Source organism: Protopterus annectens, chromosome 2.part2 (assembly GCF_019279795.1).
Source record: "Protopterus annectens isolate FY-2018-M chromosome 2.part2, PAN1.0, whole genome shotgun sequence".
NCBI classification, from domain to species: domain Eukaryota; kingdom Metazoa; phylum Chordata; order Ceratodontiformes; family Protopteridae; genus Protopterus; species Protopterus annectens.
In genome coordinates, this window is record NC_056730.1 from 942,795,721 (window position 1) to 942,815,577 (window position 19,857).

Consider the following 19,857-nt stretch of genomic DNA (forward strand, 5'->3'; position numbering starts at 1 on the left):
CAGCCTATCTAGATCTCGCCAAGGCTTTTGACACCATCCTCCACTCTAGAATTATAGATAAACTCACTAAACTAGGTATAAATCCCTATGTCACAAGATGGGTTGCCAACTGGCTCACTGACAGAACCCACACTGTGAAAGTAGAATATTCCAAATCTGACTTCAGATCAGTGACAAGTGGAGTACCACAGGGTTCAGTCCTGGATCCTCTCCTGTTTGGTATCTACTTTCCTGAAGTACAGGCTAACACAAAAGGTCTTTGGCTAATGAAGTTTGCAGATGACTGCAAACTAGGAGCCATAATTGAAACTCCTAATGATGTGGACATCCTACAAAAGGGCCTCACTGAGACAGATGCCTGGTGTCAAAGCCATGGCCTCAAGCTCAATGCCAAAAAGTGCATTGTCATCTCCTTTGGTAAAAACTCTGTACCCATGAGCTACCACATAGGTGGTAGTCTACTTAACACCGAAAGTCTGGTAAGAGATCTTGGGACACAGGTGGACAGTAGTCTCTCTTTTGATAATCACATTGCCACAGAAGTCAGGAAATCCTTCTACAGGGCACACCTCATCACAAAATGTTTCTCATCCAGGAAAAAAGAGGTCATTGTTCCCCTCTACTCATCATTAGACCCATTATAGAGTACAACACCCCATTTTGGTATGTATCTTACAATACAACTACAACAACTGGAATGGTTGCAGAAATACCTCACAAAGAGGATTACTGGCCTCAAACAGATGACCTAAGCAGACCGTCTCAAAAAACTCCAGCTTTACTCCGTCGCATATCACCTACTCAGAGGCGATCTATGCCTAACATACAAAGCTATGTCAAACCCAGAGCTGTTGGACATGCTCCACTTAAAGAAATCCCAATCCCTCCGAGCTACATGCTCTAGGGACCTAAACCTTGTCAACACAATAAACAGAACATGCTGGAGGGATAGATTCCTGTCCCAGAGACTTCCCATACACTGGAACAAACTACCTGTCTATATCAAACAAAGCTCCTCATTAGCAGTCTTCAAGAAAAATCTTGATGATTGGATGGGAAATAGGAAATTCATCCCCGCATACCTCTCAACCTGGAAACATCAAAAATCTGGACAAGGGCCATGAAAAATAGGAACAAATCTGTATGCTGATTAATATCTAATTTGCATACATAATTACGTAACCCCACCCACTCCAATGGAATTGTGGGATACCAACTTTCAAATGCAAACTGAAGAACAGATAACCAAAATATGGCACCAGAGTCCCCCTGCAGCCATTCCAATGTCCCCATTACCTGGCTATTTCACCCCATTTACCATAAACACTAATGTGTGCATACTGCTTTACTTCTACAATGATTATTTGGATTTTATTTTTACATTTTGCAGCACATCAATGCACAAACACTAACAGACATCTGATAAACAAAACAATACTGTTTCACAATGAAAATAGACTTAGCATTAAAATGTCTCTGCCCTTGAAACTCACATTAATTGAAATAGCATTGAAACCTGCATCACATCCAAAGAAAATGCATCTGGCCAGTGGTGGATAAAGATTTCCTTTGGGCTGTTTTCAAATCACTGGCCCCTTGCACACAAAACAAGAAACATACATGTGTTTTTTTTTTTGATACACCTTCCTGACTTTATTAAGTTATATTCCTTGTATAATACAGCACACTTGTTAGACAAAGCACATTTTAAATTTATTGTTTGAATGAATATTTTTCCAGTAGGCTGTACTATAGGCAATGAAAGAAAATGCATGAACCAATAATTACAAAACTGCCCAATTCAGAACATTTCCATCATAAAAGTCTACTTCCACACACACTATAAATAGAATGACAGTAGTGTAAGCCATAGGCAACTTGCACAGCTTCTCACACTTATTTTCAATTTCAGTTTTTTTTTTGGGGGGGGGAGGCAAAAAGTCAAAACCAGGGACACATTTTAAACATTGCTTGTATAATTTTGGGAAGTTGCTAGAATAAAATGTTATGTTACCACCATGCATGTTACTGGCAAGTCTTGAACCCAGAACACTATACAGTACAGTCAGTGCAACATACCAGTATGCTAAATCAGCCGGTTAAACAACAGGAAGACAAACTTAATGGCTATCATTTAGTGAATTCAGTTCTCACTTCTCACCATAGCTGCCAACCTCTTAGCACAAAAAAACTGGACAAACAACAAAGCCAATAACGGGGGGATACAAATTTTGTTGTCACCATAGCTCTCAACTCTTAGCAGAAAAAAAAATTCTGGGCAAAGCTGAGAAATGGTGGTGGCTAGGGACTTTAGGCTCTTTTTACCCTGAACCAAAGGTACAGGGTTTGAGCCTAAATACCTCTAGCCACCAGGTGTATTACATTGGGGGCATTTACACACACACACACACACACACACACACACACAAAACATCCCTCTCTCTTGGCAAACACACGCACACACACACACACACACACACACACACACACACACACACACACACACACACAGCAACAACATCCCTCTCTCTCGGCACACACACACACACACACACACACACACACACACACAGCAACAACATCCCTCTCTCTTGGCAAGCACATACACACAACAACATCCCTCTCTCTCGGCAAACACACACACACAGCAACAACAACATCCCTCTCTCTCTGCAAACACACACACACCGCAACAACATCCCTCTCTCTCGGCAAACACACGCACACAGCAATAACATCTCTCCCTCTTGGCAAACATACACACACAGCAACAACATCCCTCTCTCTCGGCAAACTCACACACACACACAGCAACAACATCCCTCTCTCTCGGCAAACACACACACACACACACACACACACACACACACACACACACACACACACACACACACAGAAACAACATCCCTCTCTCTCAGCAAACATATACACACACACACACACACACACACACACACACACACACACACAGCAACAACATCCCTCTCTCTCGGCAAACACACACAGCAACAACATCCCTCTCTTGGCAAACACACACACACACACAGCAACAACATCCTCTCTCGGCAAACACACACACACAGCAACAACATCCCTCTCTCTAGGCAAACAGACACACACAGCAACAACATTCATCTCTCTCTGCAAACACACACATACAGCATAAGCAGCAACAACATCCCTCTCTCTCGGCAAACACACACACACACACACACACACACACACACACACACACACACACACACACACACACACACACACACACACACACACACACACACACAGCATTAGCAGCAACAACACCCTCTCTCGCAAACACACACACACACACACACACACACACACACACACACACACACACACACACACACAGACACACACAGCATAAGCAGCAACAACATCCTTCTCTCTTGGCAAACATACACACACAGCAAAGCAGCAACAACATCCCACTCTATGCAAACACACACACACAGCATAAGCAGCAACAACATCCCTTTCTCTTGGCAAACACACACACACAGCATAAGCAGCAGCAACATCTCTCTCTCGCAAACACACACATACAGCATAAGCAGCAACAACATCCCTCTCGCAAACACACACACACACACACACACACACACACACACACACACACACACACACACACACACACACACACACACACACACACACACACACACACAGCATAAGCAGCAACAACATCTCTCTCTCTCGGCAAACAGACACACACACAGCATAAGCAGCAACAACATCCCTTTCTCTCGGCAAACACACACACACAGCATAAGCAGCAGCAACATCTCTCTCTCTCGGCAAACACACACATACAGCATAAGCAGCAACAACATCCCTCTCTCTCGGCAAACACACACACACACACACACACACACACACACACACACACACACACACACACACAGCATAAGCAGCAACAACATCTCTCTCTCTCGGCAAACAGACACACACACAGCATAAGCAGCAACAACATCCCTCTCTCTCGGCAAACACACACACACAGCATAAGCAGCAACATCCCTCTCTCTCGGCAAACACACACACACACACACACACACACACACACACACACACACAGCATAAGCAGCAACAACATCTCTCTCTCTCGGCAAACAGACACACACACAGCATAAGCAGCAGCAACATCTCTCTCTCTCGGCAAACACACACATACAGCATAAGCAGCAACAACATCCCTCTCTCTCGGCAAACACACACACACACACACACACACACACACACACACACACACACACACACACACACAGCATAAGCAGCAACAACATCTCTCTCGGCAAACAGACACACACACAGCATAAGCAGCAACAACATCCCTCTCTCTCGGCAAACACACACACACAGCATAAGCAGCAACATCCCTCTCTCTCGGCAAACACACACACACACACACACACACACACACACACACACACACACACACACACACACACACACACAAAGCAACAACATCCCTCTCTCTCGGCAAACACACACAGCAACAACATCCCTCTCTCTTGGCAAACACACACACACACAGCAACAACATCCCTCTCTCTCGGCAAACACACACACACAGCAACAACATCCCTCTCTCTCGGCAAACAGACACACACAGCAACAACATCCATCTCTCTCGGCAAACACACACATACAGCATAAGCAGCAACAACATCCCTCTCTCTCGGCAAACACACACACACACACACACACACACACACACACACACACACACACACACACACACACACAGCATTAGCAGCAACAACACCCCTCTCTCTCAGCAAACACACACACACACACACACACACACACACACACACACACACACACACACAGACACACACAGCATAAGCAGCAACAACATCCTTCTCTCTTGGCAAACATACACACACAGCAAAAGCAGCAACAACATCCCACTCTCTATGCAAACACACACACACAGCATAAGCAGCAACAACATCCCTTTCTCTTGGCAAACACACACACACAGCATAAGCAGCAGCAACATCTCTCTCTCTCGGCAAACACACACATACAGCATAAGCAGCAACAACATCCCTCTCTCTCGGCAAACACACACACACACACACACACACACACACACACACACAGCATAAGCAGCAACAACATCTCTCTCTCTCGGCAAACAGACACACACACAGCATAAGCAGCAACAACATCCCTTTCTCTTGGCAAACACACACACACAGCATAAGCAGCAGCAACATCTCTCTCTCTCGGCAAACACACACATACAGCATAAGCAGCAACAACATCCCTCTCTCTCGCAAACACACACACACACACACACACACACACACACACACACACACACACACACACACACACACACACACACCATAAGCAGCAACAACATCTCTCTCTCGGCAAACAGACACACACACAGCATAAGCAGCAACAACATCCCTCTCTCTCGGCAAACACACACACACAGCATAAGCAGCAACATCCCTCTCTCGCAAACACACACACACACACACACACACACACACACACACACACACACACACACACACACACACACACACACACAGCATAAGCAGCAACAACATCCCTCTCTCTCGGCAAACACACACACACACACACACACACACACACACACAAACACACACACACACACACACACACACACACACACACACACACACACACACACACACACACACACACATACAGCATAAGCAGCAACAGCATCCCTCTCTCTCGGCAAAGTCATTATGGCAACGAAGTCCCTCTCTCAGCAAAGCCAGCATTCGTCTCACGGCAACAAAGTCCCTCTCAGCAAAGGCAGCACAACAAGTCCCCAATGAAACGAAAGCCAGCATATAAGTAGAAGCAAAGTCCCTTGCTTGTTTCTGTCTGAAACTGCAAGTTCAGTTCCTTTCAAATAGCAAAGCACTTCCCGCCTACTCACAGCAGTAAAGTTCCTTGCTCATTTCTGTCCAAAACAGCAACAAAGCCAGCACTCTCGGCAGCAAGTTCAGTTCCTTTCAAATAGCAAAGCACTTCCTGTCTGTAATTTGGGATGGTTGAGATGTATGCACCCCTGGGATCACCTCTGTGGCTCTGCTCGACAGGGGCACAGGAAAATAATTTTCTTGGGTGGCAAAAGACAGGGTACCTTTTTGGCTAGGCTTGTATAGGCTCTAGGGCTGATAGCCTAGTACCTACCTATGAACATATAACAAAGTACTTCAAAGTAACAAAAGTAAAATTCTTGTTTGTGATATTTTCCTTGTGTTTCTGTAAGAGTTGAGGTGTTGGTATAGGCAATAACATCAGTAACAACACCAACAAAATACTACTACTAATACCAATACTATTACTAATACCAATGCTACTACTACTAATACTACTACTACTAATACTAATACCAATACTAATACCAATATTACTACTACTAATACTACTACTAATACTACTACTAATACTAATACTACTACTAATACTAATACCAGTACTAATACTAATACCAATACTACTACTGCTAATACTAATACTACTTCTACTAATACTAATACTAATAACAGCAACAACAATAACCCTCATAGTATAGTTTTATTGAATTTCTGAACATGATTGAAATGCATGGTAACAGCAGGGCTGTTAAGCTCTATAGGGAGTCACATGAAATGCTAGTTCTGAATGCTGGCTTTTTAAATATGTTTTTCTTTCAGTTGCCTGCCTATGTTTAGAATGAATGTTTTCTTATCAGTTAATATAGAAATGTTGGAGTTTGTCTGTCCTGGTGTGTTTTGAGATCCTGCTGATCTGGCTGTGTTCATGTCATGTTAAATGGAGATTTTGGAATGCGGCCTTTGTATTTCACTAAAAATAGTTGATTGTAAGTATCCATTAGTGGCACTGTCTCAGACGGATGTGAAATGTTCCCATATTTCTCTGTCAGCATGTGTGTCTCACACCCACATCTCTTAAATTAGATATGTATCTGTACTGTGACTATGGTTGTAGGCTGTACTCTTTTGAATGATTTAAGTATTCTTAGGAATTGTAATGCACGTATGCAGGAACTTTCTCAGTTCTCTTTTTAATCAAAGCCCTACCTTTTATGGCAAAGTCTAACCAACGTTTCCTTTTGGTTCTAATTCCCTCAGGGCTGGGTCATGACTACCAGTGGATCGGACTGAATGATAAGATGTTTGAGCATGACTTCCGCTGGACTGATGGCAATGTTCTGGTGAGTTGGTAAAAAAGACTTTTTGTCTTAGCTGGTTAGTACAAAAACTCAGTTGGACCACTGATAAATAAGGTGAACTAAAGCAGCACGCCAGTTTATTATTACTTCAGTTATGTGATTTTTATTTACTATACAGTACTATTATGAAAGCAGCACCAGATTTATCTTAATATCCATTGCTAAATGTGTAGTAGGTACATTTTATTTTTTCCATTAATTGTAGGAAGGTTTATTTTCTCACAAGAGAAAGCCTGCAGAGCTGACAATTATAACACTGACCTGCAGACACGAAAACAGATGAATAATGTTTTATACTAATAATTTACAATCATATACATATATTCATTAGCCTTTGTCCTGCATCTAGCCCGATTTTACATAAAAATACCAAATGTTAATGACTTCAGTGTATAACACTTTTCAGACATACTTGACCTGCCCCATACTGGTTTGACAGAGCCATAGCTGGCTTATCTAAGGTCTAGTGCCAGTCCCTGATCTGATGTCCTCAGCTCTTCAACTGAAGAGCAAAAGAAGCAAAACGTCTACAGCCCCTCATTGCGTTATTCTAGTTGTACAAGCCAGATCCATACCCTGCAGCTCTTCAAGACAAAAAGAAAGACTTTTACTTTTAAACTGTAAGAAATCATGTGCTACAATTATAATAAATGGTTTGCTACAGCAGCTTAACTGCACAAGAAGCACTGAAGTGCAGAAATGCATGTGCAGAAAATAATGTAGGAACTACATTTCCTGATCATACCCCCCCCAACACCTTGTGCTCAAGATGGCTGTGCACATTTGCCCCATCCTTGCTAAACATCTGAAGTTTTGTCTAAACCATTTAAAAATACTGCTCTAAAATGTGTATCATTTGGGAACTTCAAATTATCTTAAACTTTATTTTGTTTACTACCTATCCTCTAACATAATCCCCATACCTTTATCTTTTAATCTTAGTCATTAGTTGCTGGGTTCTTTTCTTTCTGGATAATTACCTGCATCCTTTTATGCTTCCTCTAGACAGTTTCAGAGCAGCTGGTTTTCTAATAGCTCCCTGCATACTTTTACCCCTATACCACAATTTCTGAAACCCAATGTGGCTTCCATTCCAGCCGTAGCACATGGATGGCCTTCTTGAAATTCACCTCTGCTGCAGACTCACAAAAGAGTTATGCTTATTTTATTATGCAGTTTTTGTTATTTTGGCTAAATCTTTTTTTTTTCTTTTTTGTATTTGACATGTTACTTTCTCACACTGTATAGGTTTGTGAGCCCCAAATGTTGTCTTCTTGTTTTTAAATTCAGTTACATTATTCTCTGTCAGCACCTCATGTTTGATAATATTTCTTTGTAGTGTTCACACTAAAGCTGTTCCTTTGCTGTTCAAATTATAATAAAAATATGTCTTTTGTTCTCCTTCCTTTTTAACATGGGTGACTTTTGTACTCTTTTTATTTAAATATCATTTGCCCTATAAATCAGCTTCCCTAACCTCTGTCTGCACCTTTCAGTCTCTGTGGTTGTAGACCTCTTGGCTTCTTCCCAATGCCTCCCAAAGAAGAAATATTTGTCACCTAATGCCACTTTCTGAAAGACATTATGACCCACTGTGCCCAGTAGTAGTCAGAGTATATCACTTTACTTCTGTGCCTGCATTCTAAATCCCCTCATATGAATTCAAATATGAAATTATTAATTGTGTGAGTATTGCTGCTACTATATTTTGGATTGTCTTCTGGATGATTAACTCCCTGTCCCCTTAAGTAAAAAGAGTAATTATGAGTTTACCCTACAGAAGAGGTCTGAAGAAGCAGTTTAGCCACATGAAATAGTCCTTAAGAGAGCATATCTCCCGCCATGCTGACCGAATCAGAGCAGTCTTTTAAATGCTTGCTAACTGCTGTTAGAATGTTTGCTGTTGTCATTTGCTGCTGATAACACATACCATGTTTACTTGCCTTGTCAATTCCTCATTCCTTCCCCTTCATTACTGACCCATAGCCTCAAATCTATTTATAGTCTGGCACTCTATGTTCTTTCTTTTAAATGTGTTGTCACCAATGCATTTCCAGAGCTGCTCCCCTTTTTTTGAATGACATTTGTTGTGATAGCATGGGATTCTGCTTCCTAGTCACCTTTAATGAAGTCATGGATTTATAATCTATGACTCAGAGCATTTGATTATGGGCCTGAGTATTTTGAGCTTTGTACCTGTTTCTAAGCCATGTTTTGTCATGTCTCTTCACTTTCCAGTCTTTATTTTTCTCTCTTTCTGTGATGTTCCTGATGACAATTTCCTTTACTTCCACTTCCAGGTTTACCAGGCTATGTGTAAACACTTCGACTTGACTGATTACCTTTGCCTTTTCTTTTACGCTGACCCCCCCCCCCACACACACACACACACTTTGGTCGTCAGCTCTGTATGATTGGAACTTATATGTGCCTGACTGCTACCTCAATGTTCCTATGTAGTTATACATACCATCTGCTAGAGCAGTTATTACTTATTATACCATGACCCCCCCAAAACGTGCACGCTGATTGGCCAGCATGCCCATTGTAAATTGAGTTATACTAATGGAAAAAGGTCCGGTCGTCCGGACTTTTTTCCATTAGTATAACTCGTTTTTTTAAAACACTGTCTTGCTATGTTAAATGGGTTTAACATAGCAAGACAGCTTTAAAATAAGCAACGGAGATGTCCGTTGCTTATTTTAAAACTGTCTCGCTATGTTAAACTCATTTAACATAGCGAGACATAAAAGCAACGGAGATCTTGCTTTCTCCGTTGCTTTTGCTCAACTCTGATGTACTGCGCAGGCGCGCAGTACATCAGAACTGCCGCGGATGCCAGACATCTGCGGAAGGGCAGTAAACAGGCATTATACTATGCCATTATTTAAGAAAAGTAATAGGGACCCTCAGGACCAAACCACGCCAACCGTGGGTAAATTTAGCATTACCCACACCCAGGCGTGGGTTATTGCTATACTATTTACTATTCTTTTATTACTGAAACACTTGACTTTTTAATCTTAAGTCATTTGTTAAAAATAGCGTGCACCAGGCTTATTCAGTTCTGAACTCTGCAATTTAGTATTGCAAGAGTACTGTGTTATTACAAATGCATATGCATTGTTTGTGAATATCACTTTTTGAAGTAAATGCTTATATGTTGTTCTTCTTTTGAATAGACTGTTGGCTAACTGTTGCAATTTGAAGATGTTCTGTTCTACTGCTGGTCTATCCAAACCTGCAAGGTCTTTGTCTATCACGTATTATTTCTGCCGTGTCTTTATTTTCTGATTGCCTAGATCATTATCAGAAAACTGCTTTTTTCTGTGTGTCATACAAACTGTGTTAATAATAACTAAAGGAACTAATACCATTTAGTGCTAAGTAAATTAACTTTATGTGTGCCATTAAAGGATGGAAATAACATTTGGCTTAGGATGCTGTTTTAACAACTTATCCTTCTCAATATCTCACATTCAGAACATGATAAGTTTGAGTCACTTTGTACCCCAAATACCTGGGCAGGTATGTAGTCTGATCCTTAACTAACCAAACTTTCCAGTTCCTCCACTGACACCAGGCACTTCCCTTCATTGCACTGAACTTGAGGTCTGAACACAAAACCAAATCAAACTGCTATGAACAAAATTTGTATATTCATCAACTTGTCTCCAGAAATGAACAGTACTATATAGCCCTCCACTAAAAACATGTGTTCCCACACCTGCTTATGCCTCACACCTACTCTCCACCCTCACCTGTAGAGATGTATACCGCACTTAACATCAAGCATTGTCTAAGATCCACTTCCAACAACCTGAGAGCAGACTACAGCAACTCTCTTACATTAAAAACATACCAGTTCTCACACATTGTGGGAGAAAAGGAAAAAAAAAACACTCCCAATTCTAGATCTTAAGGATTTGTATATCTCTAAATGGCATATGGCAGCATTGGAGTTACTGCAGCTCCTCCATAGGATATCCATCTGTAACAGAGTACCTTCCATATTTATCACACCAGTCAAAATGACTAATGATGGTAGTAAATGCAAATATGTTATTACACTATGAAAACTAAGTCTAGCAGTACATACTGCTTCTCCTATCTAAAATTAATACAACAGTATTCATTATTCTATTCTGTTCTCTTTTATGCTGAATTCAAGTATTCAAAGATTTAATGTGTGTGTTAATGTTAACAATGTTTATTTGAACTGTCATACATTCAAAAAACAAGTTTTACTGTTTTCTGTTTTCTGACTTTTGCATGTAAGTAAACACTCCATCCACTTATCTCACAACAGTATAGGTACGTCCTGAATGCGCTACTAAAACTATACTAACAAAATGTATGCTAATCTGTATGATTGACTACTTGTTGAATGATTGTAATGTCTTCCTGTATGCCAAGGCCATAACTGTAAAGTGTCCCTGGACTTGCCTGCCTACAAAATTATTAGGCAAACAAAAAAATAAAGAAATAAGCAAGGAAAAATAACTTTCTTCTCTTTGTATCTGTCCTTTGTAAACATGTAAAGCATATTATTAATCTATTCTAGTCTAAACTCATGCATTTGAATATTGATCAGTGATAAGCCCAAAAGCAAAGTAAACCTTGCATAAACATTTAAAATTAAAGTAAATACTGTACATTCAGTTTCTACAATACTTTATATCTTAATTTCATCTAATGGTAGAAAGAGCTGAGTTTGCGCAAGTTTTTGTTCCAGATTTTAATGCAGATAAAGCATTCTCCTCCCACAAAATACTACTGTATAGAATATTTTAATTTTTCGTTCTCTTTTAGAAAGAACTGTGATTGGGTCTTAGGCCATGTGGTTGTCTGACAGCTCAACAACCTTCATTTGTGACTAGTCAGTATATCTGTAGCTAGTTATAAGGCAGTTTTATGACACGTTTGTTACAGCAGCTAATTATATGTTGGGCAATATGCAGTCACCAGCCATATAGTGTGTAATCATGTTTTGTTCAAATCTTTTCATGGGTGCTATCCATTAAGTTTAAATATATCTCATGTTCTTCCTGTCTCTTGCACTAAAGGGATAAGTGTTGTTTGCAGGCTTTGTCTAGTTTTTGTTAATCAGCCACAGTAAAATGGCTTTAATCCAGTCCACAGAAAGCTGTTGAAGCAGTAGCTGTCATCATAAGTCAGAAGTCATGCTCTTGTGTTCACTACTTCCAGGCAGCCTTAGGAAATAAGCCATTTGTTTAATGGACACATTTCAAGTAGCTTCAGTTGTGAAAATGTAGTCTGTGCAATGGAAGTCATAATGCTGGAAATCCTTCTTCCACTACAGGTTTAATAGCCCCAAAGTTAGTAATATTAGTAAAGGTGGTACAGGGCACAAGCCCTCTGTTTAGAGGCTCCCTGTCCCACATAAAATCAGCTTTCTATTTCCACTTTATCTATTTTTGTGTTTTCTTACATGCAGGCATCTCAGTATTGTATTCACCGTTGTAATCAATGAACCTACCCTTAGTTTGTAGTATGCAGTAACACTTTTCCACAAGCCTTAGCCATATAAACATCTGTAGGAGAAGCCGCTGTTAGAAGATGCACACTCAGACATGTTTCTTACAGAGCAGGGGGACATCTATGCAGCTTGCACAGAAACATGAGTGACAACGTAATACTTAATTAGGTAAAAACATTGTGCGGTGGGTACCACAGAGGCATTAAGTATACCAAAACATTTTCATCTTGTTAATGTGTACAACTGACATCCTCTCCACCTGATGTCAGTCGTTTGGTATAATTGATGCCTCTATGGTAACCACTGCACAGTGTCCTTACTTGGTTACCTGTATGGAGTTGTGCACCCTGTTTTGTTTTGGTTATTAATACTTTAATTAGACTACTTGGTCTTATTTTGTTTTGTTGCTCCTATTATAAGAACATAAGCACCACTATTATTTATAAAGGATAGAGCACTGATCTTAGTGGATCATTTTCAGGTTCAGTCCAAGTATACAAAAAAAAAATGGAAAGGCAAATAATTGCATCAGAATTTAGAAATGTATAGACACAAAGTTACTTCATTCTACAGTAGAGATCAAATATCAAACACATATAAGGGAATTTAAAGGAATGTAAATGACAATTAATATTCTACAGTAAAATTTACAGAAAGAAATATGTGGGAATGCACAGTGTAATAGTCTTCTATAATGATCTTGCCCATAAAGAAAAAAATGGAGTATGGGCAGAAGAGATAGGTAGCTTTGGGTATGCCCTATTCAGTGGCCACCATGCCTTTAGAACCTAACACATTCTCCCAGGCCAAGGAATCAATTTCTGTGTTGGTGTAGATGCCAGGCTCCTGGTGACTGAGTCTGACACTCTTTTTGAGTTAACCTCAAAGGAGGGCAGTTTCCTTTTGCTTCTAGTGTGTGACGGCATCTGTAAACATAAGGTTGAGGTCCAGAACTGATTTTCATGTATCCAGGCTTCCTAGGTGACTACTAAATGTAATTAAGGCCCCAGATGTCTTGGCTCTGGATTGTCTCCAATGAAAGCCTCTTGCCAATACCTGTTACACAAACAGCAGATAATTCCTCTTTTCTTTGTCTCCAGAGTCTCCACAGAACATCCCCAGGCTTGTTCAAGTGGACTCATGACTTTAATGCACAGCCTGCAGACTAGAGTGGACCAGTAGTATCAGGGATCCCTTCCCAAAAGAAGGAAAGGAAACTCTCTCCCAGTGAGAAGTCAGATTCCTCAGATTCTTAGCTGTTTTATCTTCTGTGTTATAACAATGATACTGAAAACATCCTGTCCTCTGCATCTCTTCCAGAGGACATCTGATCTGGTACAACCTGACTTGCATGGCAGATCATTTTAAATGGGCAATCAAGGTGGTCTCAGATACTCAGAAGATGTGTACTAACCTTCTAGGTTTAGATACTGAAAACTGTTGGCTATTCCTATTACAGTTTTTGCAGAATGTTTTTCTTACAGTATCTCTAAAGCATGATGACTCCATTGCTGTTTGAAAGGTAGACTATTTTATAGGACCCAGGATTCCTTCAAATGTGTTTATAAGAACCTTTTAGCAGATCAATCAGTGGTGTTCCTGAATACTGAGAAAGGGAATAAATTCATTCCAGCCCCCTAATATACTTCCTTATGACTGACAAAGCAGAATCATGGAGAAAAAATCATGAATATATCCAGTTATTTTCATATGTGGACAAATGTGCCATTATATGAGACTATGATGCTGTTGATACAGCACACAGAGCTTCTGCCATGCAGTCAGTCTTAGGGACATAGGCCTAGCTGAAGATATAGTCCCTGCTAGAAGATGTCAAAGTGCTCCTCCTTAATACTCATGTAGGTAAGGATTTGGTCTCTGTACATCCTGCTTATGAAATAATCAGTATTCTAAATGAAACAGGGCAGTCATTTGGCCACTTAAACAACTGTTTCATTTCCAAATACCAAGATACAACAAGTATCCTATAAAAAGTCAGCCCTTCTCCTGTTCCAGGTTAAATGTATCTAAACGGAGGGCAACAAGTTCCAGGGGGGCAACAGGGCTTAGACTAGTATAGGGAGCAGCAATGACTGTCCCATGTTCCTTACCTTAGTCCCATGTTCCTTACCTTAGTCCCATGGTCCTTACTTTAGTCCCATGGTCCTTACCTTAGTCCCATGGTCCTTACCTTAGTCCCATGATCCTTACTTTAGTCCCATGGTCCTTACCTTAGTCTCATGGTCCTTACTTTAGTCCCATGTTCCTTACCTTAGTCCCATGGTCCTTACCTTAGTCCCATGTTCCATACCTTAGTCCCATGGTCCTTACTTTAGTCCCATGGTCCTTACCTTAGTCCCATGTTCCTTACCTTAGTCCCATGGTCCTTACCTTAGTCCCATGTTCCTTACTTTAGTCCCATGTTCCTTAGCTTAGTCCCATGTTCCTTACTTTAGTCCCATGTTCCTTACTTTAGTCCCATGTTCCTTACCTTAGTCCCATGGTCCTTACTTTAGTCCCATGGTCCTTACTTTAGTCCCATGGTCCTTACCTTAGTCCCATGGTCCTTACTTTAGTCCCATGTTCCTTACCTTAGTCCCATGTTCCTTACCTTAGTCCCATGTTCCTTACCTTAGTCACATGGTCCTTACCTTAGTCTCATGGTCCTTACCTTAGTCCCATGGTCCTTACTTTAGTCCCATGGTCCTTACCTTAGTCCCATGGTCATTACCTTAGTCCCATGGTCCTTACCTTAGTCCCATGTTCCTTACTTTAGTCCCATGTTCCTTAGCTTAGTCCCATGTTCCTTACTTTAGTCCCATGTTCCTTACTTTAGTCCCATGTTCCTTACCTTAGTCCCATGGTCCTTACTTTAGTCCCATGGTCCTTACTTTAGTCCCATGGTCCTTACCTTAGTCCCATGGTCCTTACTTTAGTCCCATGTTCCTTACCTTAGTCCCATGTTCCTTACCTTAGTCCCATGTTCCTTACCTTAGTCACATGGTCCTTACCTTAGTCTCATGGTCCTTACCTTAGTCCCATGGTCCTTACTTTAGTCCCATGGTCCTTACCTTAGTCCCATGGTCATTACCTTAGTCCCATGGTCCTTACCTTAGTCCCATGGTCCTTACCTTAGTCCCATGGTCCTTAGTTTAGTCCCATGTTCCTTACCTTAGTCCCATGGTCCTTACTTTAGTCCCATGTTCCTTACCTTAGTCCCATGTTCCTTACGTTAGTCCCATGTTCCTTACCTTAGTCCCGTGGTCCTTACCTAACTTAAACCCCATCACAGCCCTCCACATCCTCCTGCCCCTCATACCTTTCTTGACTCATCTATGACAATGATAAAGTAGGGCTTTGGCAGCCCTTTTTAAAAATAATGGAAAGAATTAATAGGTGAAAATTGGTCCTATAGGTGGGCTAGCAGTGATGCAGACTGCATTTCCTATCAAGACCAAGGTGCCAATGGATTCTGCTAGTGTGACAACACCAGTGACATCTGATCACTCCCCATTAGAGAACTCACTTCAACAATAAGCATGAGGGAGAGTGTCAAAAGCAATAGAGGGCACATGCTTCTTTCTACTCAAGATTGTGTCTGGCGGCCAGAAAAGATATGTCTTGGAAGCCTATTCTGAAGTTGTTCAGGCTAAATGAATACTTGAAAGCAACATTCAGAGCATCAGATCTGCATGCCCTTCATTTTCCTTCAAGCTGTGATGTTCACATTTGCTGTAAAGGATGCCTACCTACATATTACTATTCAAGTGAACCACATATGCTTCATCAGTTTCAAAATTATGAGGGTTGTCATTACCAATTTATCTTTCAGCTGATTGAAATGACTACTGCTCCCTGGATCTTTATGGGGTGTATGGCTCCAGTAATTTCTTATTGCAAAAATGATAACATTCACATTTACCCTTATTTGTATGACTGACGGATTTTTGTCACAGTCTCATGAAGGGGTTGAAAGGGTGCTTAGTTTCACACTGAATTGTTTTTGGAACCCCAGCTTCTGTTGCTCTAGCCATGTCTCAGTCTCTCCAAGTCCAACCTGAATCACTTATGGACTGTGGTCTTCTTCAGGGCTCTGCTGGATTCTTCCAGACAGAAGATCTCCCTGCCTCAGAACAATGGGACATTCCTATTATAGTTTTTCTCATGATATGTCTCTGAGATGCACAATTTCTTTGACATAATGCTTATAGATCTCAGGTGTATGACACGCACCATCTGGCAAGACTCCACGTGAAGAAAAAGCAGTGATTCCTCAGGGGGTGGGGGGGGGGTTGGCATGAACCCAACTAGTCCTTGAAGGAGACCATTCATGATCTGCCTTGTCTAAAAGAAGATGTGTCACAGTGAAGTCATTTAATTGAGAAAAAGTAGGCTGCATCTTTCAAACAAGTACCTTTTAAACAGATAATTCAAAGCAGATTCCTTGGACACAGCCGGGGGTGGGGAGGTACTCATGGAAACACATAGTAAAAGACACCTAGAAAAGTTAACATTTCAAGAAGCATGAAAGATAAAAGAGGTAATGGTTGTCATCTAGGCAACAGGGATTTTGAAGTCAGTCTGGAAGCCAGGAGTCGTACATCTCATGACAGACAACACATCACAGTGATTGGGTCTTTTCCTAAATTGGAGGTATGCTATGTTCATTGATAAAGGGAGGCTGGGAAGAAGTCAGAGGGTCTGCATCTTTGCATGGTGATACAAAACATTTTTCTAAGAAGACTGATAAGTGGAAGATTGAATGGGCAGATGGTATACTTGTTAGGCAAGCCTGGCATTTTAAAATGGTCATTATTTTCTATATGGAAAAGAGTTGGGAATTAAGGAATACAATATATGGCTATTAACAGATGGATGGCTGGGATTTTACTTGCTTGTCCCTTTTTTATATTCTTTGGAAATTCTGGATGGCCCATTGTTCTATTATTATAAAACAAAATGTGTAATTTCCTACTTTTATTTCTGACATTTCCACCTGCTTGTTATTGTACAAAACATCTTGTTTAAAAAAGATTGCATTGCATTTTTTTCTGTGATTGTTCTGAATGAACCCCTTCCATTTTTTTGATAAGTGAAATGGGATTCTTTACATCTTTTGTGGCTCCCACAAGTTTAAGCACACAGGGTTTCTGTTTGATGGCTCAACTGAAGGATGACACCCCTTATGCTGTACTGCAGTGTCAGCGCAAGAAAAAGAATCTAAGCAGCTTGACTGAGAATAGATGCCCCCAGGTCTTTTTGATTTTCCCATGTATAGGGGAAGTCAGTTACTTGTTGAGACATTGATTTTACTGTAATGTTGAATGTAGAGCATATGGAACAGGGACGAGAGCTAGGCACCGTATGTGATGGGGATGAGAGCTAGGCAGTGTATGGGATGGGGATGATTGCTAGGCAACATATGGAATGGGGATGATTGCTAGGCATTGTATAGGATGGGGATGAGAGCTAGGCAGCATATGGAACAGGGAAGAAAGCTAGGCAGCATATGGAATGGGATGATTGTTAGGCAGCATATGGGATGGGGATGATTGCTAGGCAACATATGGAATGGGGATGATTGCTAGGCATTGTATGGGATGGGGATGAGAGCAAGGCAGCATATGGGACAGGGATGAGAGCTAGGCATCATACGGGATGGGGATGATTGCTAGGCAGCATATGGGACAGGGATGAGAGCTAAGCAGCATATGGGATGGGGATGAGAGCTAGGCAGTGTATGGGATGGGGATGATTGCTAGGCAACATATGGAATGGGGATGATTGCTAGGCATTGTATAGGATGGGGATGAGAGCTAGGCAGTATATGGAACAGGGAAGAAAGCTAGGCAGCATATGGAATGGGATGATTGTTAGGCAGCATATGGGATGGGGATGATTGCTAGGCAACATATGGAATGGGGATGATTGCTAGGCATTGTATGGGATGGGGATGAGAGCTAGGCAGCATATGGGACAGAGATGAGAGCTAGGCATCATACGGGATGGGGATGATTGCTAGGCAGCATATGGGAAAGGGATGAGAGCTAGGCATCATATGGGATGGGGATGATTGCTAGGCAGCATATGGGACAGGGATGAGAGATAGGCAGCATATGGGATGGGGATGAGTACTGGGCAGCATATGGGATGGGGATGAGTGCTGGGCAGCATATTGGACAGGGATGAGAGCTAGGCAGCATGTGGGACAGGGATGAGAGCTAGGCAGCATATGGGATGGGGATGAGTGCTAGGCAGCATATGGGACAGGGATGAGAGCTAGGCAGCATATGGGATGGGGATGAATGCTAGGCTACAATTTTATTTTAATCAGGGGGGTGTTGCTGCTGATTGACGTTCATATCACCTTGGATAGGAAGGCATAGCAAGCCTTCATGTGAGTAAGAGCACATGTTGGCCACTTGATGGTGTGGTATTAAGCCATAAGTAAAACCTTGATGACTTTATAAATGAAATTATTTGCGAACAGATCTCACCTCAGGGGGGAATGCCTGAGCTGGACAGTTGCTGGAGGGCTTATGGCTGGCAGGCAGCAGGAAAAAAATACAGACACACACACACACACACACACACACACACACACACACACACACACACACACACACACACACACACACACACACAGCTCATGCTTGCATACACACACACACACACACACACACACACACACACACACACACACACACACACACACACACACACACACAAAAGGTTGATTTAAAAGTCACTTGAATGTTAACATGTTATATGCTAACCTGCAAATAATTAACTATTAATAATTGCGACTGTTTCTTCAATTTGTATTGGATCTTCTTTAAAAGTCTGCAAATGCAACTGTTTTTTTTTTATTTGCATATCATAACTCTCTAAAGGTTTGTTCCTGCATATAGCCTGGGTCATTGATGAAAAGGTTCTGCCAGCCAACAGACTTACCTGCATATCAAATTGCAATAAATAATTAAATAAGTGTCTTAATCTTGTTATTCATTATCTGGAGTATGTATATCAGAATTAGTTTTAGCTACATCCATACTATTAAAAGACATTTATGGTGTAAGGATGGCTCTATCTAAAATCA

The 19,857-nt window shown here is 41.3% G+C and overlaps 1 protein-coding gene across 2 annotated transcripts in view; it reads left to right on the plus strand.

Moving 5' to 3' along the window:
- The window catches only part of VCAN (versican), a 401,734-nt gene that overhangs the window by 328,026 nt on the left and 53,851 nt on the right, over window positions 1–19,857 (plus strand). For both annotated transcript variants that reach the window (XM_044064259.1, XM_044064260.1), the window contains one exon: window positions 7,158–7,240. In XM_044064259.1, the coding sequence (XP_043920194.1) occupies window positions 7,158–7,240 (83 nt within the window). The remainder of the gene's footprint in view (window positions 1–7,157; window positions 7,241–19,857) is intronic.